At 36.5% G+C, this 13,464-nt stretch overlaps 2 protein-coding genes across 7 annotated transcripts in view; both read left to right on the forward strand.

Moving 5' to 3' along the window:
* Positions 1-2,613: 2,613 nt before the first annotated feature.
* Positions 2,614-3,831, forward strand: LOC132124177 (protein arginine N-methyltransferase 6). Its single transcript, XM_059535063.1, has one exon. It carries the CDS (start codon positions 2,658-2,660, stop codon positions 3,723-3,725), a length of 1,068 nt encoding a protein of 355 aa, XP_059391046.1. The 5' UTR covers positions 2,614-2,657; the 3' UTR covers positions 3,726-3,831.
* Positions 3,832-8,058: 4,227 nt separating this feature from the next.
* Positions 8,059-13,464, forward strand: part of LOC132124180 (netrin-G1-like) — a 103,943-nt gene continuing 98,537 nt past the window's right edge. For 2 of the 6 annotated variants that reach the window (XM_059535069.1, XM_059535071.1), the window contains exon 1: positions 8,063-8,324. The gene's annotated coding sequence lies outside the window, so the exon portion shown is untranslated. Of the gene's footprint in view, positions 8,325-9,779; positions 10,620-13,464 lie in introns of those variants that run through there. The other 4 variants (XM_059535072.1, XM_059535066.1, XM_059535070.1 and 1 more) reach the window with 4 other exon arrangements.

The following is a 13,464-nucleotide window of genomic DNA, read 5'->3' on the forward strand; positions in this document are numbered from 1 at the left end:
AAATGTACTGTATAAGGCATGTTTTATCAATGAGCAAAGAGTGTTGTTAAAACTACTGTATTTGTACCATATATACAATAGCACTTTATCTTTTCAAAAAGAAGCCAAAAAAAGCAGACTGAGGGTAATGTTATTGTTTTATTGAACTGAAAGACAGATTTTGACTGACTGCTGGACAGATTGCTTCCTCAGATGTGCTTGCTGCTTCAGATAGGAATCAGATTCACACCGCCAGGGTGGCACTGCTATAACTGAATCAAACCACCAATATGCCGCCGTGATTGTGACTACCCCTTCTAGTTTCATCCTTTCAGCAGACTTATCACATGTCCTCACCCTTAACTGATCCAACCAAACAAGATTCAGCAGGTGGATTGGAAACAACATGAGCCACCCAGGAAAAATCTGCTTGAGCTCTGTTATCAAATGTTTTCAGGACATCCTTCATTGTCCAAAGTGATTTGGTTTCCTGCTGTAAAACTCATATTTGAACAACTCTTCCTTTTGCAGAAACCACCATCTCTCCACTCTGAAATTATCTCAGGCTTTCCAGACATGTTTCAGGACCACTGAGCAAAGCCTCTTCCTTCGTTGCCAGTCCATCCCCTTCCAATCAGCTCAGAGTCTGTGCTTTAGATGGGCAAACACTGATGTGCAATTTTAATTAAAGCGAGATCAGATGCCAATGTCTGTGCAAACACACAGGTTTTTTTTTTTTTACGATCATTTCAGAATGTGTAAAAACTTTCATAGGATTTTGTTTAAATTGTGTGTTATCAAGGACTCAAAAGTACCCAAGGGAGATGTGGGAGAGACAAACAGTGGAAAGAAATTTAGCAAAACACCACATTCTAATACATTTATATAATATAATATAATATATAATTATTTTATATACATTTATATAATATAATACATTGTCCACATCTGGTAGGTTACCACCCAAAAGTAGGTTGCAGGTCAGAGAGAGAGGAAAAAATACAATGCAAATGCAAAAAAAGCATAAATGTTTCACGTATCCTTTGCAGATGTCCTTTTTTGGCATTTTTCTTCAGTAATGTGACTTATTTCCAAGTGAAACAGATATTCAGTGAGGGCAGGAATTGTTATGATGGTGAAATTGAGCTTTAAGTACCAGAATGGAGCCAGACTAAATGTTAGTTTGCTAAAACAATACCTAAGCTATTTGACTAACAGTTAAGATTGATAAATAGTCTGTGTGGCAATGAACAGATGAATTGTTCTAGATAAGTCCATTAATGTGTATTCAGAAAGTAAATAGGTGTTTTGATGTCATGTTTACTGCAAAGTCTTGATGAAACAGAAGTAGATTCTGTCTCTTTTCTTCTGTATTACAACATCCAGAAAATCTATGTTTTTTTATTATTACTATTATTTTTATGTAACACATGGATGAATTGTTCATAAATAAAATCTATAATAAGCATTTAGAAAATAGGAAATTAGAATTTTGTGAAACTTTTTTTCTTTCTTTCTTTAGCTTCATGAATGCAGTGCTGTAATTCCCATTTACATGTATACTGAATTAACCCTATATAATATTTTAATTTTCCATGAACATAAATGTGAATAGATGTCATATAATGATAACCAATGTGCTCCCATTTCCTCTGACTTCTTACTCTGTGAGTTCAACTTAAGGACAATGCTGAAAAAAGGCCAGATCTTATAATCCAACCGTGAACATTTAACACCATAGATATAGCAGAAGAAATCATAAAGCACACTGCATTCAAGAGCTTGCTGTCAGTGTGTAGCCTTTAGCGTGTTTTGCATGTGGGGAGAGTGACGGCTGAGGATGAGGCAGTGCTATTTTATTAAGGTTAAAAGCAGATCATGCTATCCGTCATGGTGGAAAATGCAGTTTGGCTCAGACAGAGCCATGGTGTTATGTTAGTACAGCTACAGCTGGGCACAGTCAGTTTTAACAGCTGTCCTGGAACTACTGCCAAACAGGCAGACAGCAATGCTAGACACTCACTGCAGAGAGAGAGAGAGAGAGAATTTATCAGGCTTAAATCCACTTATTTGTGTGGGCCAGCACGCAGCATTAACTTAAATAACCACATGGATATGTTGTGACAAACAAATATAAGTGGTACATTTGTTTTGCATATAGGTCTAGAACAGGATTGATTATAATATGTAGGCTACTTTGCCACCTTAAGTAATTAACAGACAGACTATCCCCCTACCCCCACCCCATTTCTAAATATTGTTTATAGATAACAAGAATTATATCCTATTTAACACAGACTAACCCAGCACCTAAAAGAAATAGCTTTTTTAGAATAGAATTCATTGTTTAGTTTATGAATTATCTTTCCATGGGAGTTGTCTCCACATGTTCTTAAGGGGAGGTTGTCACATTTAGCTAAATCATTGAAAGCAAAAACGACTATAGCAAAGTAAACTAACAAAAATGTATCCATAAAGTGTTTTTTTTTTAATATATAAATAAAATCCTATCTAGTTCTTCTAAGAATTCCTTGCCGCTCATGGGAAGTGTAGTTCATTTTATAACAGGCCATCGTTCTTTCCGAATCACGCAGTCGTGTTTAAAAACCACATCTCCCATGATGCCTTTCTGCATTGCGTCTCGGATACGGAAGCTACTTTGGGAAAATTAAAGACGCATGGCAAACTTGTGGAAAATGTCACAGCACGGTACCAAGAAAAGAAAATTAGATAGGAGTACAGAGGATTACATGTACTTTGACAGCTACTCCGATGTCACTATTCACGAAGAGATGATTGCAGACACTGTGCGCACTAATACGTACAGAATGGGCATTTTTAAAAACAGTAAGTCAATAGAGGGGAAAGTGGTGCTTGATGTGGGAGCCGGTACCGGGGTCTTGAGCTTATTCTGTGCGCAAGCAGGGGCCGGGAAGGTTTATGCAGTCGAAGCGAGCTCGATCGCCGATCAGGCTGTGAGGATCGTAAAACTGAATCAGATGGAGGACACAATCGAAGTCATTAAAGCCACACTAGAGACAATCGAACTGGCCGAACAAGTGGATGTTATCGTCAGTGAATGGATGGGCTACGCGCTCCTCCACGAATCCATGCTGAACTCAGTGATCTTCGCCCGGGATAAGTGGCTCAAACCCGGTGGCCTCATATTACCGTCCCGCGCGGATCTTTACATCGCTCCCATAAACGATCTGGTGGTGGAGGGTAGATTGAATTTCTGGAGCACCGTCAAAGCACAGTACGGCGTGGACATGTCCTGCATGACCGACTTTGCCAGGAAGTGCATCATGAACAAAGACATCACTGTGAATCCGGTGACGGTGGAGGATGTGCTTTCCCACCCGTGCAAGTTTGCCGAGCTGGATTTGAACACGGTCACGGTGGAGCAGCTCAGAGATGTGAGGGGCGTGTTCAGCTGCCAGTGCTTCGGCTCGTCCTCCATCCACGCCTTTTGTGTGTGGTTCACGGTGACTTTCCCCTCTGAGGAGAAGGCCCTGGTGCTCTCCACATCTCCCTTCAAACCAGAGACACACTGGAAACAGGCTGTGCTGTATCTGGATGATGCTGTGGATGTGATGCAGGACACTAAAGTTGAGGGGGAGATCAGTTTGTATCCCTCCGAAGAGAATTCTAGACATATATGCATCCGTGTGGACTATTCCATAGGTGAACAGAAAAAGCACTCCAAAACTTTTTCTATTCCTGATCAGTATTTAGAAGTTAAATAGAGATTTGGCCATTATTTATTTGTAGTTATTTCCCTAGTCAAATAGAAGGAATGCTAATGAAATTTGGAATTTGACATCTCATTGTGATGAAATAAAAGAGTTACTGGATACACCGAAATTCTTTTTTCTTTTTTTTTTTCTCGTGAATTTTTATATAATCTAGTAGGATCTTTTTTATTTATTTTTTTTGGTTTGTCCTCACTTGGTTTTGCACAGAATTCACTATGAATTGTTGCTTTGAAATCTATGTTAAGTGTCTGGGGGGGAAACAGATTTAAATCAGGTTTAAACTCCTGTCTGCAAACAGCAAATGCACAAAGTTATACAAAATAAATGGTGCTTGCCTAAACGTAATTATCTTTATTGTGTGAAAAAAATTGTGTAAAAACACTGCATTTTTTGTTTACCAGGGATTGAAGAGAAAATCGGTCCAGTTTTGGTCGGCCTGAGTAGCATGGGATTATAATCACTCACAGTTTCAAGATAAAGTTTTGGAAAATATTTGCAAGTCTCTGAGTTTAGGTTAGATCCTTGGGCTTGGATTGGCTGGTGACCCAAAGCAGTGTCAAAATGAGTTATATTGTGCAAAAATGATTAAAAAAAATCACACTTATTAGCATTAAAATTAGTTGCATTACCACAAATAGGAGAACTGACACTATTTTAAATGTATAAACAGCAGTGATTTATTAGCCTGTGAGTCAGATATTAGTATTTCGTTATATTATCAGGTGACTACTCTCTAAAGTTTAATTGGATGCACATCCTTTGACATCAAAGGGTTAATTCACCCAATAATCAAAATGATGTAATCAATAACTCACCCTCAATAGACCTCCATTTATCTTCGGAATACAGTTTAAGATATTTTTAGATATTTTAACAACATATTACATGAGAGCCATTTTCTCCTTTCCTTTTGAAAGTTGATAAGCCCACATAAATTATTTTGCTTTTTTTTTTACTACATGTGACCCTGGAGCACAAAACCAGTCTTAAGTCGCTGGGGTATATTTTTAGCAATAGCCAAAAAAAAAAAAAAAAACACATTGTATGTGTCAAAATTATAGATTTTTCTTTTATGCCAAAAATCATAAGGATATTAAGTAAAGATCATGTTCCATGAAGATATTTAGTAAATTTCCTACTGTAAATATGTATTTCTAAGAATTCCTTTGGACAACTTCAAAGGCTATTTTCTCAGTATTTAGATTTTTTGCACCCTCAGATTCTAGATTCTCAATTTTGAAGAAATGACACTTAAGACACACCTGAATTATGTAATTACTTGCATATATAATTTGCAGTCATCACAATTTTTTTCCCCTTTACAACCTTTCCAGACATGTGGCCCATTTATGTGTTGTACCCCACTGTTTGTACTTACTCAGTGTTTGTTAAAGTTATGTAATTAACACATTTCAGGAACGTTGGGACCTAAATGGTGCATAACTTTATCTCAACCTTGTCTCTACAGTGGCTTTGGCACCAAGAATGCTATTGACATAACAAAATATGTAGTGTATTGTGTGCAGACTATCAAAAGTCATGACTTATTGAAGTTGAATATGGCCTGAGCAGATGGATATTTGTGGCCTTGGAATCCAATCAAAGCTGGTTTCTTCACATACCTGTTGACCCAATTATCATTAGTCATTTTATTAGCTGTGATTTGGATTATCATTGAATGCAGTTCAGATGCTGGAAGTTACTAATCCTCAAAAATATCCTGGATTGATTTGTTTATTAGTGATTGATTGGAGTACATTCATTTTCTTTGTATTAATGCAAGCTCATGTTGTTATGTCGCCGTTAATTGGAAAGATGCGTCATTAACATTCTTTCAGAGCCACACTTGATTTGATGTATTCCATTTAATACCTACAGATCAAAATATCTTCCCATATTTAAGAATTGAATGCATCTAATTGAATCTTACTATTAATAGTTGTGTAGACAGTAAGGAGCAAATTAAATCAGAGCTGTGTCTCTGTCTCTTAGACAGCCTCGATGAGTTTTATCCACAAAGGCATATCAGTTTATCCAATACATCCCCTGGTATGCTAATAATGATACTGTAAATAAACCAGGATAAATCATTTGCCGCCTGCCAGTTACAGTAACCAATATTTTTTATTTGTGAGAAGACAAATTGGAAGTATGTTATTGACAAATCCTAATTTAGAAGACTAGATCCCAAGGCACTGGGCGGATCTCCATGGCCAAGTGACAATTTGTCATTATTATCGTTAGCAGGCCGATTTGATTTCATTAACATACTAAAATAAGCCACAGTAGAAGGTCTCTCATGGTGTGATCTCTGCCTTCATATGGTCCTTAAAAGGCACTAGATTTAATGAACAGCAGTTAAAACACATTTTAATTTTGTGGGGTTAATAAGTTTACTGTAGATTTGGAGGTTTTGTGCATTTTTTGTTTGATGAGATCAGTTTTGGAGGAACATCATCTGCTGCTGTGAATATTTCCATGGCAAAAAAATAAATAAAAAAATAAGCAGAGGCTAAAGCTTGAATATAAAAATTCATAATGATGGTGCTCGGTTTGAAATGTTGAAAATTACCAGGCTTTAAATACATGTGAATAAGGCTTTGTCACAAGAAGGTTTGATGTACTACTTCAGTTTTAGAAATTCACTGTTACCTGGCACGTATTCTTTACAGTGCTTGTCATTTTTAGCAGAGGTTTATGTTTAAATGTCACAGTTGAAGACATTTAGAATTTAGTCATTTAAATGGATAGTTCACCGTCATAATTTACTCGCCCTTGTGTTGTTCCAAACCTGTATGAAGTTTTTTCTTCTTTATCTTCTATATCTATGATCTTCTATATCTTTTATATATGTATCTTCTTCTATATCAATTGCTGTCTTTGTAAATGTTTGTGAAATTTACTAGAAATTTCTGAGTGAATCTTGTGTCAATTAATTTATTTGGATTTTTTTTTTCTTTCAGTTTGAAGTCTTGATGATGGATTTGTTGCATAAAAACACAGCTTTTTACATCACAAGATGGACCGAAGTTGAGTTGACTACTTGGGATTTATTGTGATGTTTTTAACAGCTGTTTGGGCTTCTCTAAATCTGCTCCAATGAACAAACAAGCTCATTTTGGATGACCTGAGGGTGAGAACATTTTCAGGAAATTTTAATTTTTGGGTGAAATATTACTTCATGAATTAACTTAATTTGGCTTAAAGATGCAAATGTGGTCTTAAGAGATCACATATGTCCAGTTAAATAAATTCAGGAGTTTTAAAATCTGTTTTAATGTTTTTTTTTTTTTTACATTTTATGAGTTATCCAACTTCCACTGTAAAGCCCATAATAAATCAAAGTGTTAGTATCATATTCGAAAATCAGAAGGATTATTAGACTATTTTGACATGTTATTGTCTATACAAGGGTTAAAGCATCTGTGAAAGCATCTCACATCTCATCTTCACAGTGATCTCTCTTTATATTTCTTACCATGTGACAGATATGCGCTGGACAGAACAGATGAAACTCAATACTCTTCTCAGATGTGAAAGACAGCGATGAGCCACATGAGAGGCAGTCATCAATTCTCAGATAACTGAAAGGTATGACAGCACTTAAAGAAACACAGGATTTTTCTCCTACTGGCTGATGCAGTCATGTGATTGTCTATCCATGTCAATTGCAGCTCCAGTGAGCTGTTGAACTTTACAGTAGATTTTAAGATGCATGGCTGTAGAATATGAAATGATGTGCTCCATTTGTGAATGAAGGATATCGATATCAATTGATTTTTAAAGTGTGTGTTTAAGAGGCGCACAACAATTGGTGATATAAATCATCTGATTGTATGGATAAGCCTATCTGATTGACTTACATGATATTACTCACTCCATAAGAGGCCTAGTTTTGTTTTTATTTTTATATTAATTAATTAGTAGCCTATGCAGTCGTCTTCAATTTTATTTTATGTAGACAAGCAGCATTTGGTTATTCACTCCCCTGACATTCTGAGCTATATATATATATATATATATATATATATATATATTTTTTTTTTTTTTTAAATCAAGGCGCACCCATATATATATATATATATATATATATATATATATATATATATATATAAGCAACTTGTGCTTAATGTATTTTTTTCGTGGAGCTATGATATATTTGATAGTATATTGTAATAATGTATATATATATATATTTTTTTTTTTTTTTTTTTTTTTTTTTTTAATCAAGGCGCACCCACGACCAACCGCCACATGTTGAATAAAATCCCACCTTCTCAGGGCATTTCAGCTGTCACATTCACCCCCAAAATGTAAGGCTTCATCAAAGCCCAACACCAAGCCGGAAAAGTGTTTCCCCGACGTGGCATTTATTTGCTGAGTTGTTCGACTCGCTGAAGTGCCATTTGTGCCTTCGATTAGACCACCATTCTCCCGGAGCCGAGGACAAGAGTGGTCGCCTATGAGTTTAGCTCCGCACCTGCGCGCCTCCAAGATGTCCCGACTGAAACCCGTCAAATATCGGTGTGCAACATGAGATCACATCGCACTTTTCCGATTGACGCTTTGGAGTGAAGCTTTCGAGTGAAGGTGAGATCAATGAGGACTTTTGTCTCAATGCATGCGTGGTAAATGGGTGCGTCTCGCCCAAACTTTTGATATACGTTAAGTGCTTTTAATGGGCTTGCCGGTTTTCTTGAAGCATCATTTGAATGTAACTTATTGATACGTGAATCTAATAAGACTGATATGGCATACGGAACTGCTTTTTTTTTTTTTTAATTGATGGTATAATTCTCTTTCGCCTGCAATATCCTACGTAAAGTCTACCGTGCGCTTTTGCGCACTTGTCTCCTTTTGTTTGTGGCTTTGGCTGAAGACCTCGCTGGTGTAAAACTCTTGTAAGATGCTAAATTACTGTTCCTTTACTTAAGACATTCATATTGTTATATATATTGCACTCATAACACTTTGTGTGTATGTCACGCACTGGCAGTATTCTAGTTTATTGGTTCTACTTAAAAGGCTTTCTGACAGCAACTACATAAAAGAGCTTGAACTCATTGCCTCTTTTATGAGATAAATGATTATCTCTAGCTGTTTATGTATATGTATATAGTCCTCACAGCTCACTAACAAGCCAATTGAGTTGCAACAGTAGTTTATGAAGTATTCACACTGTAAGAGTTTTTTTATTATTATTATTTATTTTATAAATATTTTGCATTGCATATTTTAAATGCTATTAATTAATTGCACACTGATAGGGACAATGAACTTAGCTACTGGCGGAAATCAAGCTGTTGCTCGCAAAAAATAAAAATAAATAATTATATATATATATATATATATATATATATATATATATATATATATATATATACAATAATAAATACAAATAAAATAATAATAATTTAACAAAAAAGGCATATTTGCTTTTTACACCAGTTTATATGTTGGAACATCACTCTGTGTTTTTGCAGTGCATAATTTACTTTAGCTTCTCCTAACAGTGATGACTTTGCATTTTTGTTTCTAACAGTTAATTAACTGATTTGACATCTTTTTTGGACTTTATTTCTACTTTGTAGACATTATGCTGGTGGCTTATAGCTAAAATCCACAACATTTCCAAGTCATGCTCCACTCAGTATAGCTATAAAGGTATTTTTTATTACATTTATTTATGATGTTTTCTGATTCTGATTTTTACTTTAAAACATGAAACTTTCTCTAAATAAATTAGATATAATAGTTTGTATTATAAATAAAATGTATTTAATAGTATTTTACAATAGTATTAGTTATACTAATACCAATCATTTTAGTTGGTCGATATACTTAATTAAATAGATTTTAAGCTACATCAGTTTTTTTTAATTTTTATAAAAAAAAGTAACTTCAATTTATGTTTATAACCATAAATAGAACCTCCAACATAAACGCTACCTTTAGGACCCTGTGGATGGCATATCCTACTTAGTATTTACAATGAATAGATCCTTACATCCTAGAGAAATATATAACTCTGTAACCCATCTCCCTCACCGTTTGTTAGAATACAAAAAGGGGGACTGTTTTCTGTCCCGTTTGTGTCTTTGCCAAAGTCCCATCAGAGTTTTGAACTGCTGGAAGAGAGAGAGGGACAGAGGATGTGCTGAAACAGTAAGGGCTTAGTGGATGTGTAAAAGCAGAGTGTCCAAGTGCGTGATCTTCCCCAGCCATCCTTTCCCGCCGAACACTCGCGGTATAGACGCGTAAGGGAATGCACGTGAAGATATTATCGGCGCGCGCGGGTCTAATTGGTGCGATTCGTGTCTCGCTCACGTCCTGGAATCTGTTTATCGTTATCCCCGCAAACAAGAAGGGAATCCCGTGTTTCTTGGACAGAGTGCGGCTTGAAAAAGCCGTCAGGAAGAATGGACCCGTGGCTATGTAAAGTTTAGTGAGGACGGTGACTGGCTCTGAGGTGATTGTTATGAAACTCACAAAAGAACAAACGACGAAAAGGGAGAAATCGTGGAATTTATGAGTTTACACTGTTTGGGACGCACGCAGAGGTGAATTTATGCTCATTTTAGTGGAACCGAAAACATTTCATTTGAAGTTTAGTAATTTCCACTTCGATAATGTCTCGCGCTAGAGATGTGGCACGCGACTTAAGAAAATATTGACGTGTTGCGAGACGCCTTTCAGTCGTTGTGTTTAGTCAGCCTGTTTAGTTCGGGTGGAAGTGTGGGGGGGGGGGGATTCCGTATTCACCCCGAACTCATCACATTAAGATTAACAAGGCGTCTTTAAGAGGGTCCTTTACGGTCACTCATGAACTTGTTGAACACACAGCCCTCCGCGGGACACTTCACATCGAGACTGAATCTCATTAACGTGAGTATTCCGTTTCCTTTTAAAGTTTAGGTTGGTTTGTGTGAATATGGGCGCCCTACGTTAGTTAATCATTTACTTGTGGGATCTAGTAATATGATTTCGTTGCAGCTTTAACTTTCCTCAGGCTTCATTAAAATTCATTCAGAATAGTTTGTGGTATATTGCCTAATACTGAGCCTCTTTAATAGGATGCTGATATTTACAAGCTCGACTGTAATTGGGAAAACGTGTTTGTGATATGCAAGAAGAAAATGTATGCGAATTCATTTTTATTCACTCTCCAAGGTATTCAGCACCTTGGAGAGTGGACTTTCCTATGAAAGAATGCTAATGGAAGCGCCCACTTGTGGCGATAATGCGTTTTATTGTCTTTCTATGACCAGGTTGCTTTCACGCACTGTTAACTCTTGTTTGCTATGCTCTATTTTAGTTTAATCCGTCAAAGTAGGCGTTTTCTTTCATATAAATCTTGAACAAACTCTTTAAGAATGAATTTATAAAGTATTGTTTAAATAGTGTTTAGCAAATGCTGCAGAAGTTCGAAATAATGTTCATTTATGGTTTATTTTGTATGCATGTTTACTTTAAAAATCAAACTGAATCAATGATTATAGAGTGTTCTTTTTTTAATGTATTTCCTTGTTTCCTCATGACGTTTCTCAGCGTGTGTGTCTGTGTGTGTTTGTGCAGTTCAGGTTGCTTGTTTGGGATTGATAAACAGATTTGATCTGTACAAGCTGACGTGAAATACTTAAGTAAAGTGTGTGTGTGTGTGTGTGTGTGTGTGTTCTGCATGCAAACAACTTTTATACATTCATAACCTAAAATGTTGTTGTTCATAAAAATGTCCACAGATGATAGAAAGAGGCTACAATAGATTCTGACTTAAAACAGTTGATTTTTAGAATAATCAGTGCAATTGTCATTACAGTCTACTATTTTAGTCAACCTTCAAGCGAAAAGGCATAGGGTAGAGATTTTGTTTGAGTCATGTTTTCTCACAAAATATTCATGTGGTGAGTGGGGGAATTGTAAGTATCAATCATCATCAGAAGTTTATGACATAATATCTGAGATTTAGCTGTAGCAATCATGAAAGTAGGCAGAAAGAAAAAAATAATAGCATGCATTTGAGCTGCGAGCTTTCTGTTCAGTGCAAAATTATTCTCAACATCCCAAGATAATGATTTCAGGCTTTGTTCTCCAGTGGGATATTTTGAGCAGTCTGAAATATCGCGACAAAAACTGAATGCCACAGCAGCCTTTTAGGAAAAGTATACTAAATAATGCATAACATGTTTCGATGTCGCAGCAAAGTGTGTGCTTGGCAGTGGAGGGTGATGTCTTGAGCGGAGTGGGGATTGTAGAGTAGAAGGGCTGTAACAACACGCCTTCTAGGGGCTTTTGTGAGTGGAAATTGGGAAACAAACCCCTGAAGCTAAGCTGCACACCACAAATGGCATTGCTAGATTCGAGAGTCGCCCTGTCAAGTGGCCTGAAAGAGCCACATGAACAGAATGTGACAGAACATGCCAAGGAGAGAGAAAGAAAGGGGAAATGAAGAGCAAGTGAGGGAGAAGTCATGCCCGGCTTAGCAGCTGCTCTAAGGGGCATCCCTTTCTTCTGAGACCAGGGACCTGTCTGCTGCAGACAATCAGACTGCATTATGGGATAGGAGGTCTGCCAGGTTCAGTAGCACTCATGGAGTGTAGACAAACCTGTGCTTTGATTTTGCCTTCTACTGATAGGTTAAGTTAAATGAAGCTGTCATCAAGCCTTCTGCTTGCAATTGCCACACATTATGTTGAAAGAAAGATCTTGCATCTGAATATTGGAAGAGGTGACACAGAGGAGTAGATGGTTGTGCTGTGGATAAGTCTGGATTAGAGCAGAGATCACCAGACTCTTCATCATCAGACTGGGTGAATGTGTTGGGCTGTCATGTTTAGGGAAAACATACTCACTCCCTGCTGCACTCAATGTTTATTTATGAGCCCTGTCATATTGGCAGGCTGTTTATGGTAGAATCACTGATCCCGTGCAGGCGTGCACTGAAATCCCAAGAGTGCAGATCTCATCTAGCACTGCACCTCCCTCTTTATCACAAGCTGAGACATGAATGACAGAGAAAGAAATGTGGTGACAGGAAAAGCGATTTTGTGATAGAAAATGGAGGGTGGTTTATAACATTTTATATGTAATCAAATTAAAAGTAGACATGGATCTGTTGATCTCTGGAAGGTCTAGTTTAGCAGAACTGATGTTTATGAGCACCTATGAAGTTTAAACATGAAGGTATGCTTCAGTAGCTCATAGAACAAGATCAAAGTGGTCATCAAGAAAAGGGAAGGATGTGCTTCACAGCATCAAATGGATGAGAAAATTTGAGTCACTAGTCCTAGTCATGTAGGTCATATGAAATCTGTGAACGATTTATTGCTTTAAATAAAATATTAACATGTGGCTTACTGGTAAAGCTGTCATTCTTAAATGCATATTCACCTGCACGGATGCATACTTGTCATGTGGTTTTTGGTTTGTTTACTGCGAGGATGCATTGTCCACCTGCGGTTGTCAAGCAAATTGATTTCTGTAGGTGATGTGTAGAAAAATTTGATTTTGCTATTTTTTGAAAGGAAAAATAAGTATTGTTGAAAAGTTTAATTAAATTAAACCTTCAATTACATTTTATTTAAAAGTTTTGTTGTTGTTGTTGTTGTTATTTTTTACAGCTAAAGCAAATGCTTGCCAACTGTATAAAGGAAAACAAATGTAAAATAAATTATAATTTGTTATAGAATGTTTATGTACTATAAAATTCATATAAGCATTCACATTATATTAT

The sequence above is a fragment of the Carassius carassius genome, chromosome 42 (assembly GCF_963082965.1).
Source record: "Carassius carassius chromosome 42, fCarCar2.1, whole genome shotgun sequence".
NCBI lineage: Eukaryota > Metazoa > Chordata > Actinopteri > Cypriniformes > Cyprinidae > Carassius > Carassius carassius.